Source organism: Magallana gigas, chromosome 3 (assembly GCF_963853765.1).
Source record: "Magallana gigas chromosome 3, xbMagGiga1.1, whole genome shotgun sequence".
Classification (NCBI taxonomy): Eukaryota; Metazoa; Mollusca; class Bivalvia; order Ostreida; family Ostreidae; genus Magallana; species Magallana gigas.
The window spans coordinates 18,997,397-19,022,436 of record NC_088855.1 but is presented as its reverse complement, the minus strand read 5'-3'; the positions used below and the strand labels follow the sequence as shown (position 1 = coordinate 19,022,436).

Sequence of the window (25,040 nt, the reverse complement as noted above, 5' to 3'; positions counted from 1 at the left end):
CTAAGTGCACTCTGTTTCAGAGAAAGAATGCAATTTCATTTTCTGATTAAATAGCTTTTTATTTCCAATTCAGACAACATGAGAGCTTGTAGAAACTTACATATACAAATTTTCTGCCTCTACAAATAGATTGTTTGGTGACAGTAATATAAGATAATTGATTTAGATATTATTTAAGAAGATGGGGAATAAGATGGCGCAAATGCCCATTCGATTTAGTCGTGAAATACAATTTTGAATTTATTTTTTCCCAATTAAATCTATTCAAATATATTATAATACGAGTTTGCCAAAGCACAATTTCTAACTATATTCAGTTTTTAATATATTTTACTAAAAATACGAAAAAAAAATATTGCCAGAAATTTTGGTGGTATCAAACCCATACCATAAAAACCCTAGATATATAAGGTGAGCTTTCTGTCAGGAACTCTAACCACTGAGCCATTTCAGACACAATAAAGTGGCTCTTTAAATATTATGTGTCACTTTGGCTACAAATTTACGAACTTGTATTATTTTTTCAAAACGTACAATTGTTGGGATACAAAATAATATTTTTAATGTATAGTGGGTCATCTCTCAACATTTTGGTTGATTGAAATTGGTTTGTTTTCCATAAGACCTTAATTAGACTGTGAGAAAAATATGGAGCCCAGACCCACTCTATAAAAGAAAATGCCTTAAAGGTCTAAAAAATGACACTATTTGCAGGTTTTGATACGTATACGCCTGTTTGAGTCAACATATTCCAAGTATTGACCATATTCATAGATATGTTAAATATATATTGTTTTAAATGATTTTTAAAAAAATATATAAGATTTATAGATATTTTACTTTTTCAGTAGCTTGTCCGACCGTGTATGGGAATTTTACACGCCTTATCCACCCATCTTCTTTCAATATGTGTTGTATATGTACTTAGTAGGGTAAAAAATTTCATAAATTGTGTTTTATGTCAAAAGATCAAAAACATCACTATAGTGGTTGCTCTCTCTCTCTCTCTCTCTCTCTCTCTCTCTCTCTCTCTCTCTCTCTCTCTCTCTCTCAAAATAACAGTTCAGTACTTCATTAGTTCCATTTACCAATGCATCAATGCCAACTAGCATACATTTGTATAAATTGCAGAAACAAGTTTAAGTTACCTGTACATGATTGTTTTTTAAACGCAGTAAAAGCATAATCATGTAAAATGATGACTCCGTGTATTAATTATTCAAAGCAACATAATAAAAATATGTCAACACATATACAGGTAATAGTTTAGCATGTGCAGACAAGTCTTGTATTCTGGCTCAGATGACAGATAACTGACAGTCAATTGTAAAAAAAAAACCGACCATGTTGTAAAATGCACTCTGCCATCTGACCTAGACTATACAGAACAAAACAAAACTGCTGTGGGTTCATTTTCTAATTGCCAATCCCATGTCACTATAATTCGTTAATGGATTATGACACTATATCTGAGTGACATCACTTCCTTGTTGCTAGGCACTGGTTGACAACCTCTATCAGATGAGAGTTCTCCAGAGCTGCGGCTACTCTCTCTTTATCTGCCAGCTGTTTGTTTACTGAAGAAATAAAATATTTTGTTAACTAAGCATCATTACATTCAAATGTTCAAAAGGTGCAAATGGTATTTAAATTTGACACAAAATCAGACAATTTCTCTGACCAATTTCTTTCCAGTGGAGTGGTTAATTTTTTATTTAGGAGGAAAGTGAATTTTTATAGTAAGAATTAAAATATTTCTAAGGCTTGTACTTAATATGAGAAAGAGTACCTGCAACTTCAGAAGCATGAGTCCCTGGAGTAATAGAAACATCAACCTAAAACATGAATTAAGATCATTATTTAAGAAATAGTGAGGTAAGGAAGGAATTGTATGAAATGCTGTGATCATTAAAGCCATATTTTTATGAGAATTGGTTTGCATGAAAAATTATCCGATAATGTAATGGACACAAGTTGGTCGGGCAGTTTAAAGTTTATGTTTTCATTTTAAATCTTTGATATCAAGTTTTCAAGGTAAGATATTAATTCTTCAATGTCTTAAATCTAGCCTTTGGTAATCTTCTAACCTTAAAGCGTGGTGGAAGAGATCGAAGAAGTTTGACTCTTATGGACAGCCCTATCAGTGTTGCCATACTGCAGTGTGGAATAGTGGGGGTGAATTCTATGCCAACATAGTTATTCTCATCATCCACCTTTAGGAAGGAAAATAGTTTATGCATACATGCATGCTTATTACACTAATAATACTAATTATATTTTAGAAGTGAACATTTGATACACTGTATCAATATCAATAGATAGCAGGTTTGTTTTCCTTGTAGTTTATTAAAATCACTCAAAATCAAATGCTTTACAAAAATCGAAAAAAATGCCTTGCACAATTAATTCAAAACATATTTAGGACTCAGTGCAAGACAAGCAGCTGGGGTTTTTTTTTATTAGGAAGTATTTCTTACTTTGACTCGAGCATTTTCTACCACATTGAGCTCCTCCAGTGTCAATGGATGTTCTGGGTCATTGATGTTTCTTATCATATCTGGAAAAAATTAATCCAAGTTATTATCCTCATCATCCTGGTGACTGTGAGATTTAACATGCCATACAGATGCAAAACTGATATGTTCAGCTGTCAACACAGCAAAAACACTCATGTATCTTTAATCTTTAACACTTTGGTTAATGTTATCATAGTATGCTAGTATTATTTAATAATGCAATTAATATATGTCACTTATTCTCAGTTATCATATTTGACATCTTTTTAACTGAACACACGCTTCTCAAGCAGTACATTTACTCAATATCTCATGACAATCAGACCAGTTTAAATACCAGCGCCAGATAGCTCACTTGATAGAGCACCTGACTAGAGATTCAGTGGGTCCGTGTTCGAACCCTGGTCTGTCATTATTTCTCCCATCCCTTTACAATTTATTAGTAAAATATGGGATTCCACAAAGGTATTTGATTAAAACTAACATAAAACTTCAAGGTGTGTCCAAACTAGTAAATATGGCTTACATCATGCGAAACAAAGCAATTCTAAAATAAAGACAGGTGTGTTTTAATGGAGTGTTCTTAGTATGATTTAATGGTCCCAACTTGTTTACGCACACCTATGGTTTACGCACAGGGGCTCATCACAAAGTTCCTTGTGTATTTTATTGTACAGAGCAGAGACATAAATAACTGTTATTTATGTCTCTGTACAGAGGTGGTAGATATGAAAAGTTGAAAGACTTCGTGACGAGCCCCTGTGGTTTACGTAAGGATTTCATGTGCTTTAACGAAGTCTATACAATGGAGTTTAGAGAGCACATATATTACCAAACACTTCTCTATCGTCGATTTTATCGGTAACATCATCGTCTTCCTCTTCAGGCAAGACCTGTCGCTCCTTGCTCTGTTCAAAAATCACTGGATTGGCATTGTCAAGTTTTCCAGCCATGCCTCTACTCCGGATATTGAAAGTATGATCTAAAAAGAAAACCATCCAAGAGGTACTTGGGTTTTCGTGTTTTTATAAATTTTCCGTTTCACCTGAAAAAAAAAACATGATAATAGATTCGAATTATTTTTGGTTTATTAACTGCATTAATTTAACACAAAAGAAAAGGTTTGCTCTGTGTTTCTGACTCATTAAATCGATTTTTGTTTGGATTGCGTTTAAAGGGAAATAACTCTTTCATAGGTACATTATTTAGCAATGGAAAAACTCAGTGAAACTGGTTGTTCTTTATTAATAAATAATTATTGTTTACAATGCGTCTTTGTTTTATTTGTTGTCTATAAAAAATCAAAAATCTAACCTTACACTTGACTAGGTATTCTCTAATTTTATACAATTCAGTGTATTATTTATGTATCTCCCTTCAATCCAATTTTGAACTCAAGAGACGAAATCTATGTAGATTTATCACAATTAAAGTGGAATACAATAAGCTGCAGGTCTGTAGATCCTGGCCTGAAAAAATTTGTATGGACAACAGGTTTCCAATCCCAATTTCTTCACACCGGGAGCTGCTGACCTCGAGCTGGAGTACAAAATTTTTCTGGAGAGAAGCTCTCGGAGATAAATCAAAATATTGGATGAAGTGACAAATCTTAGATTTATAGTTAGCACATTATTATAGCATGTCGCAAGCCATGGTCTAGAGTCTGCATAGCTGCAGGAATAGCTCTCTCTCCAGATGGGAGAGAATCTAGGTGTGGATCTATAGTTGGTCCATGGGTCCGGATCCCTCTCCCGAGAAAAAAAAAAGTCTGGATCTAAGCGTGGGATCATACATATTGGCTGCTTGGTTTTGTGGGAAAGTTTGCAGGGAACAAGATATAAAAAAGGGGGTCTTTTCTCTTAGGAGCAGCCCAGTGGTCCAGAAGTGAAGCCTTCGGGAACAAAACAAATAGATGCTCATAGATTCTGCGCATGAATAACAGAGTTAATTTAAACAAAATATTAAAATTGAGTAAATAACCTTTGCAAATCTTGCAATAATATCTCAGTATCTCAGGCTCTAGTCTGAATTTTTTGACTATGTATGTAAATTAAAAATTACATTTTTTGGCCTAAAGATTATATTCTTGAAAATGAAATGAAATTGTTTTTAATATATTGTCTTTCTTACTAAGATAAAGGAACCATGATATTGGGGTGCATCCTTTTGAGATAACTGTGACACAAGTGAGAACACAAATGAATCAAATTACCACATACAGTTTTATTTCTGAACATGTGAATAAAGAAAAAGCAACAAAGAGGGAAAATGTGATAACATATTTATAATACTGGTAAATGTAATATTTGGCAAGAACATATTAATTAAACCCAGAAGGAGTCATGATTTAATTGGATTGTAAAGGTAAGTGATATAGCACACACAAGAAATCCAGTAATGCACAGAAAAGTCTTACTATAAATGCATCTACATGTATATATATTCTGTATCACAAAACAATATGTAATAGCACTCGTACATTGCATTAATTTGAAAAAAAAGAGTAACATGTGGTAAAGGTACCAAATCTCACTCCATTGGAATCTCAGACAAGATTTCGACTATTCCTGGTACAAATACAGTTCAACTTTGATATCTTGAATACAATGGATATATATGTCAAAGTGATTTGTAAGTCCCAACCCCTTATTTTTTAAAGTATTTTACCCTTGATATCTTGAATACTGATTCCATTGAAGTTTTTAAACAGTCCCATCTGGTTCGAGAAAACAAAGTTTGACTGTATTTTTAAAATAATGTGGAATCATCATTGGTCGTGGGAGACCAATTTTTGGGCCTAGCCCACAAACTTTATTCCCCATGAACATATATACAATCATTTATTTAACATTAATTAAAATTATTCCCATTGCACTACCAACAAATTTACATCTCCATGAACCAGGCAAATGTTGGCTACTCATGAACATTGACCCCCAGGAATAAAAATGATTCCACAGTTATAAATTTAATACTCAGTATAGCAAGTATAAATAAGCAATTAACAAATCAATATACTATGTAGGCATTAGAAAGAATAATTTTGGAATTTTGATAATAATCTAACTGAACACTCTTTCAAAAAAAGGGGGGGGGGGGGAAGGGAAGTACTCGTATCAGCTTGTGGATAAATGGAAGGACACAACAACTATTAGACTCAATCACATTTTATAATAGATTAGATATGCACATAGATTAGTGGATCATAATTTTTTAAGAAAAAACTTTGTATAACATGTAAATAAACAGATATATAAACATCATTTTTTTTTAAAATAGCAAATTATATAATTACAATATCCATGCATATAAATGCATAGTTTTGAGTGCACCATATCAACAAATGTATAATTAAAGAACATGTATGAAAATTCAAGTGTAGCAAAGAACACAGAATATATTTGAACATATTTAACATGACGAGGAAAGAGATTTATGGTCAATATCACCAAGATAATATCAATATATAAATTAACATAAATGTAAAAAAAAAAAATGTATATATTGGTACACTGTATGTATCAAAATATCATAAGTATAGTATAGGTAGTTTTACTTTGAAAAAGCATTTCATAATACCTGGTTTATGTACAAAAATAAGTATCGATCAACTTTTGCAGAAATATAAATAAAGATCAAATAATTATTGGATATCACAACAAAGGAAAAAATATTTCTGTTAAGAGGAATGCCATTTATATTGGAAGCTGTTTTTAAGACTCTTTATTTTTCAAAAAAAAAAGCTTATACAAGTAGCTTCCAACTACAATAATAAATTAAGTAGCAAACAAAAAGGTAAAAAAAAAATCAAGTCTATCAATTCCCATATAAATGTCCAAAACACATTTCCAGAATTTTCATGAACCCATTTTGTCGCAGCAATTGTTAGCAAATTGCCATCTCTAAGTCTCTTGTACAGCCTAAATATATCCATCAAAGTGATTATAGATCATGTGAGGTTTTCATAAACACTTATCACAAGTTGCTGTGTTAACACCTCTTATTTTTTCTTCCCTATGATAAGTTCCTCATCAATATCTTCTAGGTGGGTCTTCAAGTTTGGGTGGTAACTGATTCTACAGTACGATTCACCAGAGTATTTCACTCGGGCTCCCTGAAAAAAAATAAGGCTGCATTGTATCAAACACAGGATTTTTTTTTTTAAATTTAAATTTGTATTATAATTAAGAATGATGTATCTGATTAATGTTTAATATTCAATTTCTCTTAATATAATTAACACTTAACTGAACTAAATACTAAAGAATTTTTATTTTAATACCGTAATTACAAATGTAGAAAGAAAAACCCACACAGTATATTTTACAGTAAAACATATATGTTAACACTTGAGGCTCCAAGACGAGCAATTTTTGATTCATTCTAAATGTACGGTAGTTCCTTACTTCCAATAACTTTAGAATACATTGTTAAGATAGGGAAATAAAACTGCCTTTGTTGTAAGTGTGAATTTCTGATATAAAAGAATGCTACTGTTAACCATGTTTTTTGGTACGTTAAACCTCACCTGGAACTTGCAGTCTGGGGCCTTGATTAAAAGGTCCACCATTTTTTTCATGCATGGAATAAGGTCTTTCTCGGCATAGCGGGAGAAGTAGGACAGTCCTAGAGTCCAGCTGGACTTGTCAGAGACCAGGATTTTCCTGGCCAGACAAACTGCTGCAGAGGCCATCAGGGAGGGAACAGTGCACACAAAATCATCAGAGGTGAGGGTCAGGTCCAACAGGTACTTGGTCATCTGTCTCATCTACACAAAGGAGCAGGACTACTTCATGTAAACATTTTTGTTTTATCTTTTATATTTTTTTTAATAAAATACACTTAAGACTTCCTTTCTCTGAATTCTGTGAAGCATATTTTGGCATGTAAGGTATTTGGTGGAAATTGACTTTTCAACAAATTAGCATAAATTTTACATTGTGCATGCAGGTACTCTTGCAATTTTGAATGCTACTAATTTTTCTAAATTTGTATGTGCTTAGCATTTACTGGTAAACTTGATTCATTGCAAGAAGCTTTCTTCTAAAAAACACTAAACAGAATTCAAAACCCAATGAATCATCTTTTCAAAACATCTACTTTATGGCCGTATAGTTTTTGAAACTTTTTTCAGAGAATTCTCCAGACTTTATCAACAACTCTTTGAGTGTCAGTACATTGAATAATAAAAAAATGCAAAAGCTGTTAAAATTTTGGAAAGACTTTTAACCCTGCAAAGATGAATTCTTAAATGTACTTCTTTTCCAGAAAGATTTTACACCTACTTCTTTTGGAAGGTCACTCTCAATCAAAAGAATTTTGTCCATGAAGACTGTGACATCTACAATGTTGAGGTCAAACCCAATGGTTCTCAGAATCTGTCTCTCCATCTTGAGGACCTGGTTCTTGTCATAGGTGTTGTCTGTCAAATAGCACAGGGTCTGCACCTGTCAATCATATTGCAAACTCTTACTTGCAAAATTAAAAGAGTTTCACTTTCTAATCCATCATCAGAAATTAAGGTGGTATGGGACATCTGTCAATATTAATGTGAAATAAAGAACATTATACTTAAAATATTTTCACAGTTTTAAATTTTACAATATTCAACAAAAAAATATGTTAAAATTTGTTTGGAAAGGTAAAATTTTAAAATCCCCAGCGGGGTTCAAACTCATGATTTACAGCTCTAACCCACTGCGCTACACTGTTAGGTGACAGCTTTGGGATAGAAACTACCAGTATTTATAGAATTACATTTGATTTCGTTGTTTATTTTGATAAATAGTATGTCACAAAATAGAAGTCTCCTGTTCCGATCCCCCTTAACCTATATCCTGTACTCTGTCACATGCGCACACTGATTCACCGATAGGGGGCCAACTCAATTAACTTCTTATATTTTAAAGTTTATGAATATTCATTCATTTCACACGTTATGCACAGTGCATGTATTTCTATTTACTCGTACAGTTAATCTTAATTCAGTATACTAAAATTTTTTTTTTTTTTTATTTCCAACACCAAAAATGTTCATGCAAATATTAATGAAAACTGTGATCCATTTTAATGATTTATAAGTTACATGATCCTTGCATGATTTCTCTCAAATGTTTTCTGAATGCAATAAAATCATTGAAGCAATAATTTAATTCAAATGAAATGCCATAGTCTTGGAGACTCCATGCAATGCCTACCTCGGGAGCAAATCGTTCGTGATACTTGGCAGCAATAAGCAGACAGGTGATTCCGACCAGTTGGAAAGTGTTCAGGGGGATTCTTTGATAGGTAAGGAACCGGTCCACCAGTTCAACAGTCAGGTGCAAAGTTTGCTGGGAGAGCTCTTGGTGAACCTTGAAAACCAAGATAGTACGTTATTACGTACATCAATTCAAAACATTCATCTGTTAATTATTCATTTAACAAATGAAATCTTAATACAGTAATATCTAGACCAGTTGAACATGCATTGCCAAACTCGAAGATGATACCTAATGTGGTTCCAAAGTTTTTGTCGAAAATCAAAATTTTGACAGACAGACTAATGGAGACAGGGAAAAATATTTCATGCCTACAATCTCCAAGGGCACAAGAATAAACATGCTCTGGTACTTTAACTTTCATGAACATATATATTGCATTTAATAATAATTTCTCGAGTTCCTTAACTTAATTGTGTGCACATTATTCAGTTTGTATGAACATATTTTATCCTATTGCTGATCGAGCTTTTGGAACCATATACCGTCAGACTCATTCATAAGAGCAACATAATGGAACACTTAAACTTTTTTGTCTGTCTGTATAAATTCTATAGATATGAGATTGTACGACGGAATAACAAACCTGAACTTGTATGAACCAGTCTGTAAGGATGCTTCTCATTTGTGGGGTCACTTCTCCATTGTTGCTAAGGAAATTCTCGGGGTAGACAAATCTTCTCTCCAAGTACTGTCGAAAAATTATAAACAAATTCTGATATACAATTAAATATTATCACAGTCAACAGCTTAAATTATTAATTTAAATGCATGCCTAAAGCAAAGTCACTTTAAATTCATGCTTACAGCGGATTAGGTATACTTTCATTAGCCTAGCATTTCTTAAAATTGTATAATAAACATATCATACAAATCAAATTATTGTTATATCAAATCAAAATCACTTAATTGTCTCTGGCACTTTACCTCAACCCATCTTTTACTGTAACCCAAGTCCATATAATAAAACAATGAATTATACGCAGGGAGCAATGTGTCCAGACCTGTAGATATTCGTAGATGTCCTCCGAGTATTCTGGACTGTTGAACGGACCATCCAGTCTGCTAGTGATCTCCTGGATTTCCTCTGGGATCTTTACCTGGACTTGCCGTATCTTCTGTAGAGGGTCCACAAAATCTATGTCCATGGGAAGGAAATCTATAAGGCGAATAAGTTTGGCTCCACATGATCAAATGTTAGAATCGAGGGAGGGGGTGTGTTGGTTTATGATTTTACTGAGGAAGTTACTATAATGAAGACTTTGAAAAAGGATTGTTGATGAATTCAGAGGAAAGTGAAAACATATGCCACATCATTTCATAGCTTTTCCCAAGTTTTTGAGGTTTCTTAGTTTGGACTAATATGTATAGTATGGAACTAAATTCATTGAAGGCAAAAATTCAGAATCTCAACCTTTACTGATGTACAGTGAATTAATTTCAAAGTACAAGTGGAAATATTGACGTTTTGATAAATGTAGTATCAAAATGACTATGAAAATTTTTTTTAAAAACAATCAAATCCTCAACCTAGCTACTCTAAATGGGAATGAACTTTAAAAAAAGAGGTATTGAATGTCTTCTCCTTACCTTGAATCTACTTCTGGTTTGAAGTTCATAAGGTAAGCATTTTTGTTTTAAAATAGGATTCTGTGACAGACTGAGATTTGAACCAGCAACCATGCACTTACCATCATCCATCACAGCCAGTGGCTCCGGATTATTCACACTGAACACAGCCTTCTGGAGAGACCTGCTCTTCCTCAGCAACCCTCCTTTCTTAACCCATAATGAATCTGCAAAACATAAAAATCATATTAAGAGGGTACCCTCAAAGCTAATACATGCATGTAATTCTAACCAACTTTCATCTTTACATTATTTCAAGAGAGCATGCATGCAGCGTGCGAGCGAAGAAAAATAGCTTCATTGATGCTTGATGGTAAAGTATATTTTAATATTCATTATTATATGTACATATGGGGGATGACTGTATTTACTGTATTACCTGATGTGGCCTTGATCTCACCTGATGTGGCCTTGACCTTCTGATGACCTCCTTTAAGGTAGGGCAGGGCATTGCTTTTATCCCTAAGGACTACCCTCTCCTTGGTTACCTGATCACTCTGTGTGGCATTCAGAATATAAAAGAAAATGTTTGTAAACAACAATATTCATACAACTTTGGAAACATAGATAATTACAGATTACACATCTCACAAAGAAGAATCGAAACATCTGTACGAGACCACCTTTATTTAATTATATGATAGTATAATATCATATGATAAAAAAATTGTAATGTAATCATATTATTTTTTGTAAATTGTATACAAAATTGTATTATTCAATATTTGTCAATACACAACTATACATTAATGTGTCATATGATTATTCATACAAATGTAGTGTATATAATAAATCAAATAATACAATATTAAAATGTATCATGATACAATATGATGTATCAAGATATGATATTGTATCATATTATAATATTGTATCATGTTATATAATTATATTGATTGTATCATTACATGATGTTGTATCAAATATAAAACTGTATCATGTGAAATGGTATTTTCATTTGAAATGATATTGTATCATATGATACAATATTGAATTATATGAAACAACAATAATGAATCATATTATATGATACAATATCATTAGATACAATATCATACATTACCATAACATATGATACAACATCATATCATATAGTACAAGATCATATGATATTATTAAAAAAATGATACAATATCATATTGTATCAAATAAAATTGTACAATATTATATTATACAATATTGGGGGGGGGGGGTATAGCATAAGGTCCCCTGACTTCATCTTGGTGAGCTTAAAACTTCTTTTAGGCTCTCTATATGATATTGAGAAAAAACTATGGGACAAAAACTTCATTATAATTAAACCAAACATGGACACTGTGTCTTATTTTAATGATAACTTTATTCATGTGTTTCTTGACCTCATCATATCAGGCAACCAAGTTTTCAGAACAGTTACAAAATGTTTTAAGTTAATGGTCGTATACAATGTTGGTGTATTCTCACTCACTAAACAAATTACTTGTAATTTATTCAGGTCTATTTTGAAAGGTCAACATTTTGGGGAAATGTTATCTCAAATCACCCCTTGCACCCACCTTTTTAAACGTTTTGCTGGTTTAAGTTTTAAAAGATATGTACATTGGGCCATGGTGCATGATCCTGCTATGCCTATAGAGCACATTTCCAATATGTGGCATCAACAACCATTAGATCTTTATCTTTTACCATGGTCATTGTAATGCAATAGTATATGACATGTGTGTTGTCCTGTGTATGTGCCTTCCCATGCAGATTTTACCTGAGACAGATTTTTACCCAGAACCTCCCCCCTGCTCTGGGGGCTGACATCCATCCCTTCCACATGGTTTTCCTTTCTTGTTGGCTGCTTCTCAAACGGCACATTCTCCTTGTTGCTCTCGGATTGCAACACGGTTTTCTGTTTACCAGAGTTATTTCTCTGTGTTCCTCTGAGGCCAAGCAAGGCAGCCATTTGTCTATTACGGGATGTAGCTTCAATTCAATCAATAAAATCGACATTGAAGTTCAACATTCATGAAAAGAATATAAACTTTCATTTTTGATTTTCCACTCCGAGTTAAAAGTAAATAAAATTTCAACATGCATTCATAGAATAAAGTGCATATACAAAATCTATTAATGTGTTTGAGATTACATTTTCCGCGATAGACTTACTCTCCGTTGTTGCAACCCTTTTCAGCTTTTTTCCTCCAAACACTAAAACAGTGTTTACGTTTTCATTTGCTTTGAATACCCGGTTCCGGTCACGTGACGAGTGAAATGAAGTCATGTTCGATAGACCATTCTTGGCCCCGGCGGCGGACCGATTACTTGATCCCATATGTCCTTGAAAACTATAATTGCACGAGAAAGATTAGTCATCTTATTTTTAAATCTGGGAACGCATATGTACATTGTATACACGTAGCTAGTGTACACATACGTGGCTTTTCTGAAACATTTACAATAAACAATAAAATGCATTCTTTGGTGATTCATTCGGCATATGAAGGTAGCGACATTGCAGAAAAAATTCATAACCCGCTACAACGGGTTGTAAATTTTTCTGCAATGATCGCTACCTTAATAACCCGCATGAATCATCAAAGAAAGCATTTTATTGTTTATATTAAATCTTTCTTTTAACTAATTAATAAATTGATTATGAAAAGTAAAATTCACTAAATTACTGCCAATAAGTACATTAGCTACAAGACACAGTCAAATCGAATCCTGTAAGACTTTGAGTCTGACCTCATCATGAATATTTCGTGCGGTCCGTGAATTTTCTTAGGTTGCTCTAAATTTCGATCGATCAATAAACAGGGCGTGTCAATTTCAGTCCTGACAGTTTCTTGTCAGTTGCAGTCGCTGTAGATTTTGACCAATCGATAAACGGGGCGTGTAGATTTCAGTCTGGCTGTTTCTATAGAACTATGAATTAACTATAAATATATATACTATTATAGCTATAGTATATGTATATTTGTTCCTTTCTTAAAGTGACAAGTGACATTCGTAAAACCTCGGTTGATTAAAGGGAAATTTCTTTCAAGAAAGTTGTTTTAAAGAGGCATGGTCACAATTTTGGTCAACATTTTTTTTTCGATTTTAATGTTTACAATATTTCAGTGATGCATTTTAATAGGCAACCAAAATTTGATTGTCATTCGTTGAGTTATAAGCGAGTTACAGATCTTACATGCAATTCTTTGCTATGTAAACAAAGCTTTTGTTTACATTTTGAATGTTCAAGACAAAATTTCAGTTTTAGACCTTAATGAATGTGTTGAAGTTTCGCGTTTCAAAAGTTTTGCGTTAATTCTCGAAAGTTACGCGTAATATCGCAAAACTAACGCGTTTAGTAGCGAAAGTTAAGCGTTTATTCGCGAAACTAACGCGTTTATTCGCGAAAGTTGCGCGTTTATTCGCGAAACTAACGCGTTTATTCGCGAAAGTTACGCGTGTATTCACGAAGAAAATATTATTTTTAACCACGAAAATGAGGTCAATGGGCTTTTGTAAGATAGACAAATCCGCTTGAAAACCCTTTTTGACTGATATATTGAACATATGCAAACAAAAACAGTACACGAGCCGAGTAAATTATATCCTGAATATCAAACTTTTCACGAGACTGTAACAAATTATATATTTGCATCTACCGAGTCTGATTCCCTCTATTTCTTACAGAAGCTTAATATAGACAATTCATAGCTCTATGGAAACAACCAGACTGAAATCCACACGCCCTGTTTATCGATTGGTCGAAATCTACAGCGAATGAAACTGACATGACTAAAATCTACATGTCCCGTTTATCGATTGGTCGAAACCTACAACGACCTAAGAAAAATCACGGACTGCACGAAATAATCATGATGATGTCTGACTCAAATTTCTATAGAATACGATTTAGCTGTTTCTTTAAGCTAACTTGCTGATGTACATTCACAGTAATTTATTCAATTTAACTTACTTTTTAAAATCAATTTATGAATGTGTTAAAAGATAGATGTAAATATAGTGATGATCCATGCACGTTATGAAGATAGCGATCATTGCAGAAAAAAATTACATAATCCGCCTATGCAATGTCGCCATATATGCACCTTCATATCCCGCATGAATCACTAAAGAAAGCATTTTATCGCTTAAATATTTACATCAACCAATTATGATACCCTCTATTTCTTACGGAAACTTAAAGTTGAAATCTACACGCCCAATTGGTAGAAACCTATAGCGACCTAAGAAAAATCACGGACTGCACGAAATAATCATGATGATGTCAGACTCAAATTCGTACATTAACAGTAATTTAGTTAATTTGACTTACTTTCTACAATCACTTTATTAACTTGTCAAAAAATAAGATGCAAATATAAACAATAATTTGCTTTCGTTGATGAAGCATGCGGGTTATGATGGTAGCGATAATTGCAGAATTTTTTTTTTACATAGCTCGTTAACGCTGGTTATGTATTTTTTCTGGAATGTCGCCATCTTCATATCCCGCATGAACAACCAAAGAAACCTTTTTATTGTTAAAATAATACACAAACACATAGAGCCAATGGCGAATTGATTAAAATGACAAAGAAATTATGCATGTAAATTCATAACATGAAATAGTTTCATTTTTATAAAATAATACTGAATTCGATTTCTGCGTACAAAGATTCCTTCTTCATGCTGCACAAAATACCTTAGTTACCCCCCCCCCCCAAAAAAAAAAAACCTAAAAAAAACAAAAAAAACAAACCAAAGACAAAAAACAAAAAAAAAACAACAAAAACAAAAACAAACAAAAAAACCCTGAAAAAGGCTAATAAAAATTGACGTATATCCATAAGTAAGAACAGTCTAACTGTAAAGAAAGATTGTCCCTCCTGCCGAAGCTTTGAGCCACATCTAGTTGCAAGTTAAAAATACTTCAGCTTTTGCGGTGAATTTTCATTACAGAAGCATATGTCTGTGACTTAATATAATTTTTTTTTGGAAAATCTGGCATAAGCTGCCATCTATTTACATGATTTACTTCGTGCGAAAGACAACACATTGATTATTGACATTTGACAAAGCTGAAGAAATACAATCTATACATATGGCACGCCAAATTCACAAAAATGAGCGAATCATAGTTTCACAGTCGATAATCTAGGTTGAACATCTGTAAATTATAGTTTTACACTTCTGAAACATACCGGTAGATGATAGCGTTAACAATGGTTTACAGATGTGAAATATAGATTATCGTGGGTAACTATAGTTTCTGTCCGTAAACTATAGTTTACAACTGTTAAACCTAGTTTATCGACTGTGAAACCATGATTAGCCCATTTTTGTGAATTCGGCGTGCCATAAGCATCGGGTTCGGAGTTCAAGTTCATTGGATTGAGATGGCGCGAGAGTGAGAGAGGTACGGTACCTAAAATGATAAAAAATCATCGTACTTAATTAAGGAGGCTAATTTGTCTGTTTTTTTGTGTAAAAACTACAGTTGCAAAACTCTTTATTATTTAAGTATGTGTAATTAACACTAACTCTAGTACATTTGCGAAGTTTCAATAAAATCTACCATCTGCATGATTCTTTCTAGGGGCCATTTCAAAATACAGGTACAATTGCTATAGGTTGTAATTTTCCAGACTTTGAAACAGATTAATAAAGATATTTCATAGCAATTTTTCTCAAATTGTAAAACTATATTATGGTTTATAGTGGGGGTCATCACAAAATATCAAAATGTCAAAATGCACCAATTTTTACAATATATTTGGAGTACTGTATCACAGTTGATTATTGGTACAAAATATTTATTCAAAATTAAAGAAACATAACCCTTAGGATAACATTATTCTGTGTGTAAAATTTCAAAGCTGTACCATTTTTACTTTTTCTTTAATGCGATTTCTCTTAACGTACATACGTACTCTTACAACTTCCTATATCATTATATAGAGGATGTCTATTATATTATTCAATCTTGATAATAGTCATCATTGTCCATTGGCTGTTTATCTATGACGTCACCTAAATGGGCCAAATCCAGCAATTTTGCAAACAATGAAAATCTTTTGCCCTAAATTTGGAAGTAATTAGAGCGCAGGTCTGCTCAACTACGATTTTTAAATTATAATGTTTAAATGTTAAGAATACACAACATACTACAAAATTGCCCTTGAGCAAGCATGCGGTTAATGTTTCCCAGTCGGAAAACTGCCTATAACAACCAATATTTTGCTCCAAATATTAATTTATCAAAATAAGACAATATTTATGAAGTCATATCAATATTTTGACGTCACTGTGGTGATAACCTCTTCCACGCTTTTTAACTATTTTCAACCTTATTTTTAAATTATTACTAAATAATTTATAATTACAGAGGCAAGAAATGCACAATACCCAGGTGCGTAGCTAGGCGTACGCAAGTGCTTCCATATCATTTTTACCATAAAAAAAGAAATAAAGAAAAATAAAATTTAAATAATGCTGATTAATGAAAACTTTCATTTAGGAATAAAAATTACCCGGGTAAACTAAGCCGCTGTTATCTAAGAATTTGCTGAAAATAGCACAGACGACTTGCCTTTCTTTTTCAATAAGTATTAAAAAAAGATAATATATTGCTCCTCTGATATATTATATTATTATTTGCATAAAATTCTATAGCCTGAGTGATAGGTTGACAATGATTATGTATAGATTATTGAGTTCAAAATAATGGAATCTTACAAAGTTTAAATATATAATTATGTTTTGAAATATAAGAATATTTTTGTAGAAAAAAATATTATAGACCATTAGGAGAGACAGCACAAGACTTGATAGATATGAATTAAATTAATCTCATTAAAAATCAGGCACTACTTTATGTTCTTTATTGTTAATTTTATGTTGATGTTGAAGTAAGCATTTTACACATCAAAAACTGGGGTTATTTTGATGAAACTCCTTTTTCAGGATACTCAAAATTAAGTTTTTGAAATGCTGAAAACTTGCCAGCTTCCAAGAGCTGGGCCCCCACCAGGGCTTTGCTCTGTACCCATTGGGGGGCTCAAGGCGGCCCCCAAACCCCCTGTCTTAATTTGCTTCCACAATAAGGAAGCCTTAGCTCCGCCCCTGATACCACACATAGTCCTGATAATTTATTTGAGTAAAAAGAGATGATGGTTGAATGGAGAAATATCTGATTTTTAGGGCCCCATGCTCGGGCCGCATAGTGATCAGTTTGTCCGTCCGTCTGTCTGTCCGAGATCTCTCGCCTTTGCCCAATCGGGATCATACTTCACCTACAGAATGACTTTGGGTAATGAGTGTGCAGTGACCTTGAAACATGTTTCCAGGTCTAAGGTTAAGGTCATAGCAGAGTTATATATAAAATCCTTGTCCGGGGCATATCTTCTCTCCCCTTGGTCAAATCTGGCTCATACTTCTGGTCATACATCTCATCAAAGGGTGTGCAGTGACTTTGAATGAAGTTGGTAGGTCAAGGTCAAATCGGACAAAGCAAAAATCTTTTTTTCAGAGCATATATACTACTTACCCCTATTTTATTCATACTACACATAAACAGAGCTTTTAAGTAAAGGTTGTGTAGTGACCTTGAATACATTTTCAAAGTCAAATCTTAAAGACAAAGCAGAGTTTTATGAAAAATCTTTGTCTGGAGCATATCTACTCTCCCTTTGCTCCAGTCTTTACCCACATGGTGCCTTTGATCAAAGGGTGTGCAGTGACCTTGAATGATGTTTAACTTTGTAGTTCATAATGGGTCACACAAAAATCCTTTTCAAAGAGCATATACATACTGTCTACATAGCCCTATTTGGCTAATACTTTACTTAAACAGAGCTGTTTGGTTATTGGAATGCAGTGACCTTGAACTAAGTCAATGTGAAGAACATAGTGGAACTCTCGTTATAATCAGTTTTAGACCATAGATGATATCCCTTTTGCTAAATTTTGCTCAGATTGAACAAAAATGCCTGTATGTAAGGGATAATGAGATTGAATTAGAAATTCTATGCAAGCTGAAAATTTCTGTGTTATAAGTCAAAGTCAAAGCAAAATTCTGTGAAATTCTTTTCATCCGATTGTCCATTATTTGGGGCCCTTTGAGATGGTCACCATCTCAATATTGTCTAGTTTCTTCAATATTGTCTAGTTTCCCTTATATTGATTTCAATTGTACTTCCTTGACAGGTATGTATTTTTGTTTGAATTGTCACAAAGTGACTGAATTCTTTTTTGCATCTTTTTGGCTGGTCAAGCTTTGGTTGAAGGTTGTAAAGAAGAGGAGTAAAATGCAAATACTTTGGGTAGCAGAGACATGCGCGTTTGTTTACAGGGGGGTTTCAAGCCTATTTTGATAGTTTTACTCTGTAAATTTAATAAGCTTGAATTACCAGCCGGGGGGTCTGACCCAGTGCATAACAGATATGTAAGCATATGTATCTTGGTCAATAAGAAAGTGCAAATGAAAATTTGCAAAAAGGGAATTCAGACTTATATATACTAATTTGCATATAAGACTGAAATTGTTCAGTATTGGATTGATAAACAAATTTATTAAAGGCAATTCAATATTTAGAATTTCTTTTATTTGTTAAAAATCATGCAAACTGATTCAGATCAAGAGAACAATATTACCTGTAATTTAAGTTGCTTAATGAAATGTAAAAACAGTGTTTAAATTTTTCAAAATATTTCAAATAAGATATTAAAGGGACTTGGACACGATTTGAGCTCAATATTTAAAATTTTATTTTTCCAATTTTTATGTTTAGAATGGTTAATATGCATTGGGTATTTTTAATGCTTTATCAAAATTTGAAAGTCAAATATTGAGTTATAAGCAAGATACAGAGTTTGAAAATCTTTGTTTTGTAAACAAAGCTCAAGCTTTTTTATGATTTACATTAGGGCTGGGACGATTGTGTACTAAGCCGATTCGGTACATATCACGATACATGAGATGCGATACGATACATATCACGATACATTGCAACTAAATAAAATTGAATAAGGTTAAAAATTTATTCAATCTGTCGATGTATAACCGCATTTTCAAAGTTATTTTGATATATTTAAAATGAGCGTTGCACAATTTACAAATTACTTTAGTCTCTTATACACTACTTTTTCATAAACAAGTAATCCAAAAGTTGTCCACACTCCAGATTTAGCTTCCTAACAGTTTTGACAATTTTACGAGGTTTTCTGCCATCTTTGTACTTTCATATTAGGCGCGCAGACTAAAATAGCCGATATATGAAGCTCGGATATTTTTGGAAAATAAAAAAAAGTTCGCTTAGGTATCGTTGTATTAATGGTAAATGTATTGATCCAAATATCGTCAATATAAATACCGTGATGCACCGGTGCATCGTCCCATCCCTAATTTACATATGTGTTTTATTGGTATAAGTCTCAATCAAATGTTGCTTTTTTCTGTTTATCATATTATTTATGAACACATGGAATCAGTTTACCTTGTTTGCAAAGAGACATTTGGTCAAAGAAATGATAATTCCATACTTTACAATATTTGTAAACAAATATAAGACTCAAGCTTTGTTTACATAACAATGAATTCTTACCTCTGTATCTCTTAAAACTTGACTTCTAATGTTCAAATTTTGGTCAATCATTCAAAATGAGCAAGTAAACCATTTTATACATAAAAAAAGAAAAAGAAATTCTTGATCTAAAATCGTGTCCAAGACCCTTTAAGGTCAGACGACACGTTCCTCAATTTTAGATAACTTTTTCCAGGAATTTGTTAATGGTTTACTACTACTTTGACAAGCTTTCTTGCAAAAAATTAGGGTACCTTACCAGGCATTTCTGCAAAATACTAGAGTATGCAGTTTCCTATATAATCTTCTTGAAAATACACTTGAATTGCTGATATAAAAATAAATTCATCTACAGCACAGCGAAATTCACTAAATTAGAAGTATATCTCCGCCGGGGCGGGGATTTGAACTCACGACCTATAGAACCTATACGCTTCTGGCAGTGAGTGACCACGGTTCTAACCACTCAACCATGTACACATATAACCAAATTCAAGTAAATTTTGATCATTTGTAAAGTAATTATAAAATTAATGTTTTTTATTAGAACTCTTTATTACGAGGAGATACAAAAAAGATTCTCGAGGAACGTGTCGTCTGACCTTAACTAGAAGTGTTGATTGTCAATGCTTTCATTACATGAATTTTGTTTTATTTCAGTTGTGTACGTAGAAAACCAGACTAGGTCTAGGAATAGAGAAGAGGATGGAGTTCCTAAGTCGATAGTGAAGAAAGAAGACAACTCCTTTGAAATCAATGGCCATTCTTGTCTCACATATTTTCATCCATAGTTACTAGTCAAAGAATTAATTAATTGTTTGTCAAAACCAAAACTTAATATAAAGTATCCATTTACAAGAACATGTACTAGCAATTAGGATATTGATAAGACATGGCTGAATCCAAACCCAAACTGCTACGATATTATATCAGAGACTCGGTTGTGCCTTTTGAAGAGGATATGTATCATGAGTTCAAAGGTCACAGGAATTTATCTGTGGAAGAGTTACCCCCCTGGACCAAAGAATCAAGTGATGGTAGAGAGAGAGCTTCTCGGAGAGCGGTATCCAGGTACATGTACTACAAAGCAGGGGCATTCATCTATTTACTAAACTGAATGATGAATTGATATACATGTCCCGGTAATGTTAAAAGAATTATTTGTATCTACAGTAGAAAAGGGTTAAAACATTAACGCCTACAAAGAATTCATGCCTAAACCGAAGTCGGTTTCAGTCCCCAAGTCTTTAACAGTTGTGAAAACTTGTTAGATATAACGAATTGCATTTATAACGAACCAAAATCGTTAATCACTGTCTCTTTGCTATAAGCGAGTAGTTGGAGTACATGTATTTTAAATGTTACATGTATTACCAATTACAGAAGTCTGAATGGATTTATCAACACTGGGAAAGGTGGCACTGTGTACCTGGGCATCATAGACTCTGGAGAAGTCAGAGGGCTCACTTTGACCCAATTCCAGGTCAGATTGATGGGGTTTTTTTGAGAACTTTGATAATTTGATAAAGTGTAACAAATATATGTTAATTTTGCTGTAAATGAATTTGTATTATATTTTTCAAGTCCATGAACTTGAGATTTTTCAGAATGTCTTATATTTTTTAAATTATGCTGGTATATTGATAAAAAGGTCATTGTTTCAAAGATCATATATAATGTTCTTTTTTTGGTCTGATATTGATTTAATTTATAATTCAGATGCACTACCTATGGTATATGTAATTTGTGAATAAAATGCAAAGTGTCTCTCTTGTTTTTTTTGATAAGACAGTTACAAAGGATATACAAGGAAATCAATAACTTATCATCATCATAAGACAGGATCTGTAAACTACTTTCGTAGAATGCAAACTAGTTTCAGGATGAATGCATTAGGATATTTTGTACAGTTGGGCAACTCAAGTAATTAGAAAAATAAAAACTGGAAAAATGTTCCTTTGTAGAAGGACCAATTGGTAGCAAGCCTGGGTGACAATGCATAGGGTCTCTTGTGTTTTTGATAAGACAGGTACAAAGGGTTTACAAGGAAATCAATAACTTATCATCTTCCTAAGCCAAGGGTTTTAGATCTCATCTGTAATCTACTCTTGTAGAATGCAAAGGTACAAAGACAACTAGTTTTAGAAATGAATGCATCTGAATTTTTTTGTAATTCAAATAATTAGAGAAATAATAACTGGTAAAACCACTCTTCATAGAAAGACCACTGGGTAGCAAGCCTGGGTAGACAATGCAAAGTGTCTCTTTTGTGCTTTTGATAAGACAGTTACAAAGGGTATACAGTAATATTACTAATATTTAATATCATCTTCACAAGCCAAGGATTTTAGATCTACTCTAGTAGAATGTAAAAATACAAAGACAACTATTTTTTGGGTTGAATGCATCAGGATGTTTTGTAATTCAAATATTAAATTAAAAAAAATAAAAATTTGAAAAATGATTCTTTTTAGAAGGACCACTTGGTTGCAAGCCTTGATGACCTGATGTCTCGCTACACCCCAGCTGTGGCCCCACATAGGTACAGGGTCAGATTTGTCCCAGTGGTGCAGAAAGACAGTTCAGAAGAGGAGAGATATCTACAGTGTATGCCTGATTCAGGGTGGGTGTCAAACGGACTGAGAAGAAAACGCCTAGCCACCTTGCAGTCAAATTAGCTAAACTGGAGTGACATATCACATAGACCCAGTTTAGAAAAAACATGATTTTGTCAGTAAAGTGACCTAATGTATGTGGAAAAAATATATTTGATGGCTTTTTAATTTGAAATGAAAAGAGAGCAGGTCATAAATTGTTGGACAGTGTCACAGTGAAGATAAAATTTAAAATATATATATTAACAATATTTTTTGTGATTTTCAGGGAGGAATGTGAAACTGAAGAACGAAAGCGCCCTCATCAGTTACGCACTCACTTATACTGCTGGTGTGACAAAGAATCCCTATCCCAGTACAGCTGTGTGAGTAATAAGCACCTTCTGGCATGCGTTTGGGGATCTCTTGCCTCCTGTCTCCAGCTTTCAAAGTATATGGATATTAAATTGGGGGGGGGGGGGGGGGGGGCGGGGGGGCAAGAAAGGGGAGGGGCAGAATTGACCTGTTTATATAAATCCTTTTCTTTTCTGTCCTCTTGTTTGAAAGGGAAAGAGGGGGAGTGAAGATCATGTGTACATTTTTTGAATGCAAGGTACAAAGAGGACAAATGGTAATACATCGAAGGGTACATGCAGTGTTTTAAATTTCAAAGTGCAAGTATTTGTGAATACCATATCTCATTGTATATATATGTAGGGAATATTAGCAACAGACTACGTTATTGAAATCACCATTAAGCCATGGGACCCGTCTGATACCAGGAACGCAGATGTAGCTTGTGGGACACTTGTCAACATCCACCCATTTCATGCTGACGAGGAAGGGACAGTGTACTTCAGAACACAGGCTAGCCTGAGACAGGTTTGTGATGCTCAAGAAGGGGGTGGGGGTTGGAAGTAGAAAAGGAAAGAATATTGTACTTTAGAACACAAGCTAGCTTTAGACAGGTTTGTGATGCTCAAGAAGGGGTTTGGGGTTGGCGATAGAAATAGCTGATATCACCCAATTTTGCCATGTTTCTTTAAAACACATTGAGAGCCAAGGACATCAGAAATGCATTACTGCATATCCCTTTTTTTATGCAAGTACCTAATTACGCAATCCAGCTGTTTTGTATCAAATGGAAAAAATATAGAACTGCAAGTACAGAACTTTAATCCTAATTTCATGTTGTTTTAAACTTTCAGAGAATAATAGGGAGATAGGTGCTTCTCACGTGGATATTAATTCCTCACATTTAATTTAGAACCTACAGTAAAGGAATACTTTTAATAGTGCTTGAGCTGATGACATTCAAAAAGAATTGGCATGAAAACATGGAATATTTTTAAGGTAGTTAAGAAGGGAAGAAGAATGATGCAAATATGTCTTATTTATTTTCATTCTAACAAAAGGAAGTGCATCAGGATTTAAATTGGATCGGTTTGGGGGGTTGGGGGGGGGGGGGCAGTCTAGTGCAGTGCACGTAGTTTACTGACAAAAAATAAAAATGCCCCTATCCAAAAATTGAAAATATTAGAAGAATAGCAAACAAATTGCAGAATATGGAGTCCAATTTTCAAAAATTGATTTCTCTTTTCATAATACAGTACAGTATGATAGAAGCTGCACATCTTACCAGACAAGAGACTAAAGAATTATGTCAACAGGAGGTCCAAAGGTATATACATGTACTTCTCTGTACTAATTTAAAAACATATCTTTTTTTTTTATCATAATACTTATACTTTGATGTTTTCAATTATACGTGGAAAGAAAAGTTTTGCTTTGGTTATTTAATTATGGTGTTTTTAAAGATATTCTTTGTATATTTCAGACTTGAAAATGAAGTACAATTACTGAAGGAGAAAATAAAGGCAAAAGAAGAATGTGGCGTTTGAATTTTTGAATTGCCACGGTGGGGAAGAAGACATCCTTTGTTGTTGTTTCTTTTTGTTTTTAAGGACTTATATGTTTACTTTTCTATTTGATAAGTTGAATTTTTCTGTTCATTTCGAGTTGTTCCATGTGTTTTGCTTGAGTATACATTTATACGTGAATATAGATTTACCAAGTTATTTTTGTAATGCACAATTTGATGTACATTGATTATCTTTTTCACTGCCAGAGGCTGGCAACACGCAGCAAAAGTACAATTTTAATTGTTTTAAAGTGTTTACAAACAGAAGTTTGCTGGGGAAAAACTACTATTATTTACAAGCTTGAAGGCAGTGAGATGTTAAAAAAATGCAAAGATTTACATAGTGACACTAGTTAACAGTGTGATGATGTGCATGAACAGACAATGAGCCAAACTTTCTAATGCATAATAAGAATAAATAGTACTAGTATATTGTTTACACTATACAATACTAACTGTGCTTGAAAATACAAAATGTGCTGCATTGTATTTAAAAAAGAAACACGTTATGATATAAGATATTTCAGTTCCACTGTACTGGAGGAAAAAAATCCAGATATTTAGATTTTTGAAAA

The 25,040-nt window shown here is 33.2% G+C and overlaps 3 protein-coding genes across 4 annotated transcripts; 1 reads left to right on the top strand and 2 right to left on the bottom strand.

Annotated features, from left to right (window-relative positions):
- Positions 1-239: 239 nt before the first annotated feature.
- On the bottom strand, positions 240-3,506 carry LOC105329591 (cytosolic iron-sulfur assembly component 2B). Its single transcript, XM_011430889.4, has 5 exons — positions 3,349-3,506; positions 2,478-2,557; positions 2,088-2,213; positions 1,790-1,835; positions 240-1,577 (listed from the first exon to the last, which is right to left on the bottom strand). The coding sequence occupies exons 1-5, from the start codon at positions 3,467-3,469 to the stop codon at positions 1,480-1,482; spliced, it is 471 nt and encodes a 156-aa protein (XP_011429191.1). The 5' UTR covers positions 3,470-3,506; the 3' UTR covers positions 240-1,479.
- A 1,213-nt stretch (positions 3,507-4,719) lies between these two features.
- LOC105329592 (G2/mitotic-specific cyclin-B) lies at positions 4,720-12,731 on the bottom strand. Of its 2 annotated transcripts, none has more exons than XM_011430890.4 (10): positions 12,539-12,731; positions 12,144-12,355; positions 10,806-10,902; positions 10,468-10,572; positions 9,781-9,935; positions 9,363-9,467; positions 8,714-8,869; positions 7,802-7,963; positions 7,045-7,284; positions 4,720-6,630 (listed from the first exon to the last, which is right to left on the bottom strand). In XM_011430890.4, exons 1-10 carry the CDS (start codon positions 12,702-12,704, stop codon positions 6,517-6,519), a joined length of 1,512 nt encoding a protein of 503 aa, XP_011429192.2. In that variant the 5' UTR covers positions 12,705-12,731; the 3' UTR covers positions 4,720-6,516. The 2 variants fall into 2 exon arrangements, with proteins under 2 accessions (XP_011429192.2, XP_019923332.2); XM_020067773.3 differs by having other exon boundaries at positions 9,781-9,914.
- Positions 12,732-15,679: 2,948 nt separating this feature from the next.
- LOC105335330 (uncharacterized) lies at positions 15,680-24,998 on the top strand. Its single transcript, XM_034480835.2, has 8 exons — positions 15,680-15,785; positions 20,611-21,021; positions 21,334-21,433; positions 22,425-22,573; positions 22,834-22,930; positions 23,262-23,426; positions 24,155-24,225; positions 24,382-24,998. Exons 2-8 carry the CDS (start codon positions 20,843-20,845, stop codon positions 24,443-24,445), a joined length of 825 nt encoding a protein of 274 aa, XP_034336726.1. The 5' UTR covers positions 15,680-15,785; positions 20,611-20,842; the 3' UTR covers positions 24,446-24,998.
- Positions 24,999-25,040: the final 42 nt, after the last annotated feature.

Bases quoted from the DNA above. Each gene is read 5' to 3' on its own strand.
- LOC105329591 (XM_011430889.4), bottom strand. From the start codon at position 3,469: ATGGCTGGAAAACTTGACAATGCCAATCCAGTGATTTTTGAACAGAGC. The intron at 2,214-2,477 runs GTAAGAAATACT...TCCTTCCTAAAG, and splicing joins TAGAAAATGCTCGAGTCAAA to GTGGATGATGAGAATAACTA. The intron at 1,836-2,087 runs GTTAGAAGATTA...TTCATGTTTTAG, and splicing joins CTCTTCCACCACGCTTTAAG to GTTGATGTTTCTATTACTCC.
- LOC105329592 (XM_011430890.4), bottom strand. From the start codon at position 12,704: ATGGGATCAAGTAATCGGTCCGCCGCCGGGGCCAAGAATGGTCTATCG. The intron at 9,936-10,467 runs GTAAGTGCATGG...TTCGCCTTATAG, and splicing joins ACTGGCTGTGATGGATGATG to ATTTCCTTCCCATGGACATA. The intron at 7,964-8,713 runs GTAGGCATTGCA...TATGATTGACAG, and splicing joins ACGAACGATTTGCTCCCGAG to GTGCAGACCCTGTGCTATTT.
- LOC105335330 (XM_034480835.2), top strand. From the start codon at position 20,843: ATGGCTGAATCCAAACCCAAACTGCTACGATATTATATCAGAGACTCG. The intron at 21,022-21,333 runs GTACATGTACTA...TACCAATTACAG, and splicing joins TCTCGGAGAGCGGTATCCAG to AAGTCTGAATGGATTTATCA. The intron at 23,427-24,154 runs GTTTGTGATGCT...TTCATAATACAG, and splicing joins CACAGGCTAGCCTGAGACAG to TACAGTATGATAGAAGCTGC.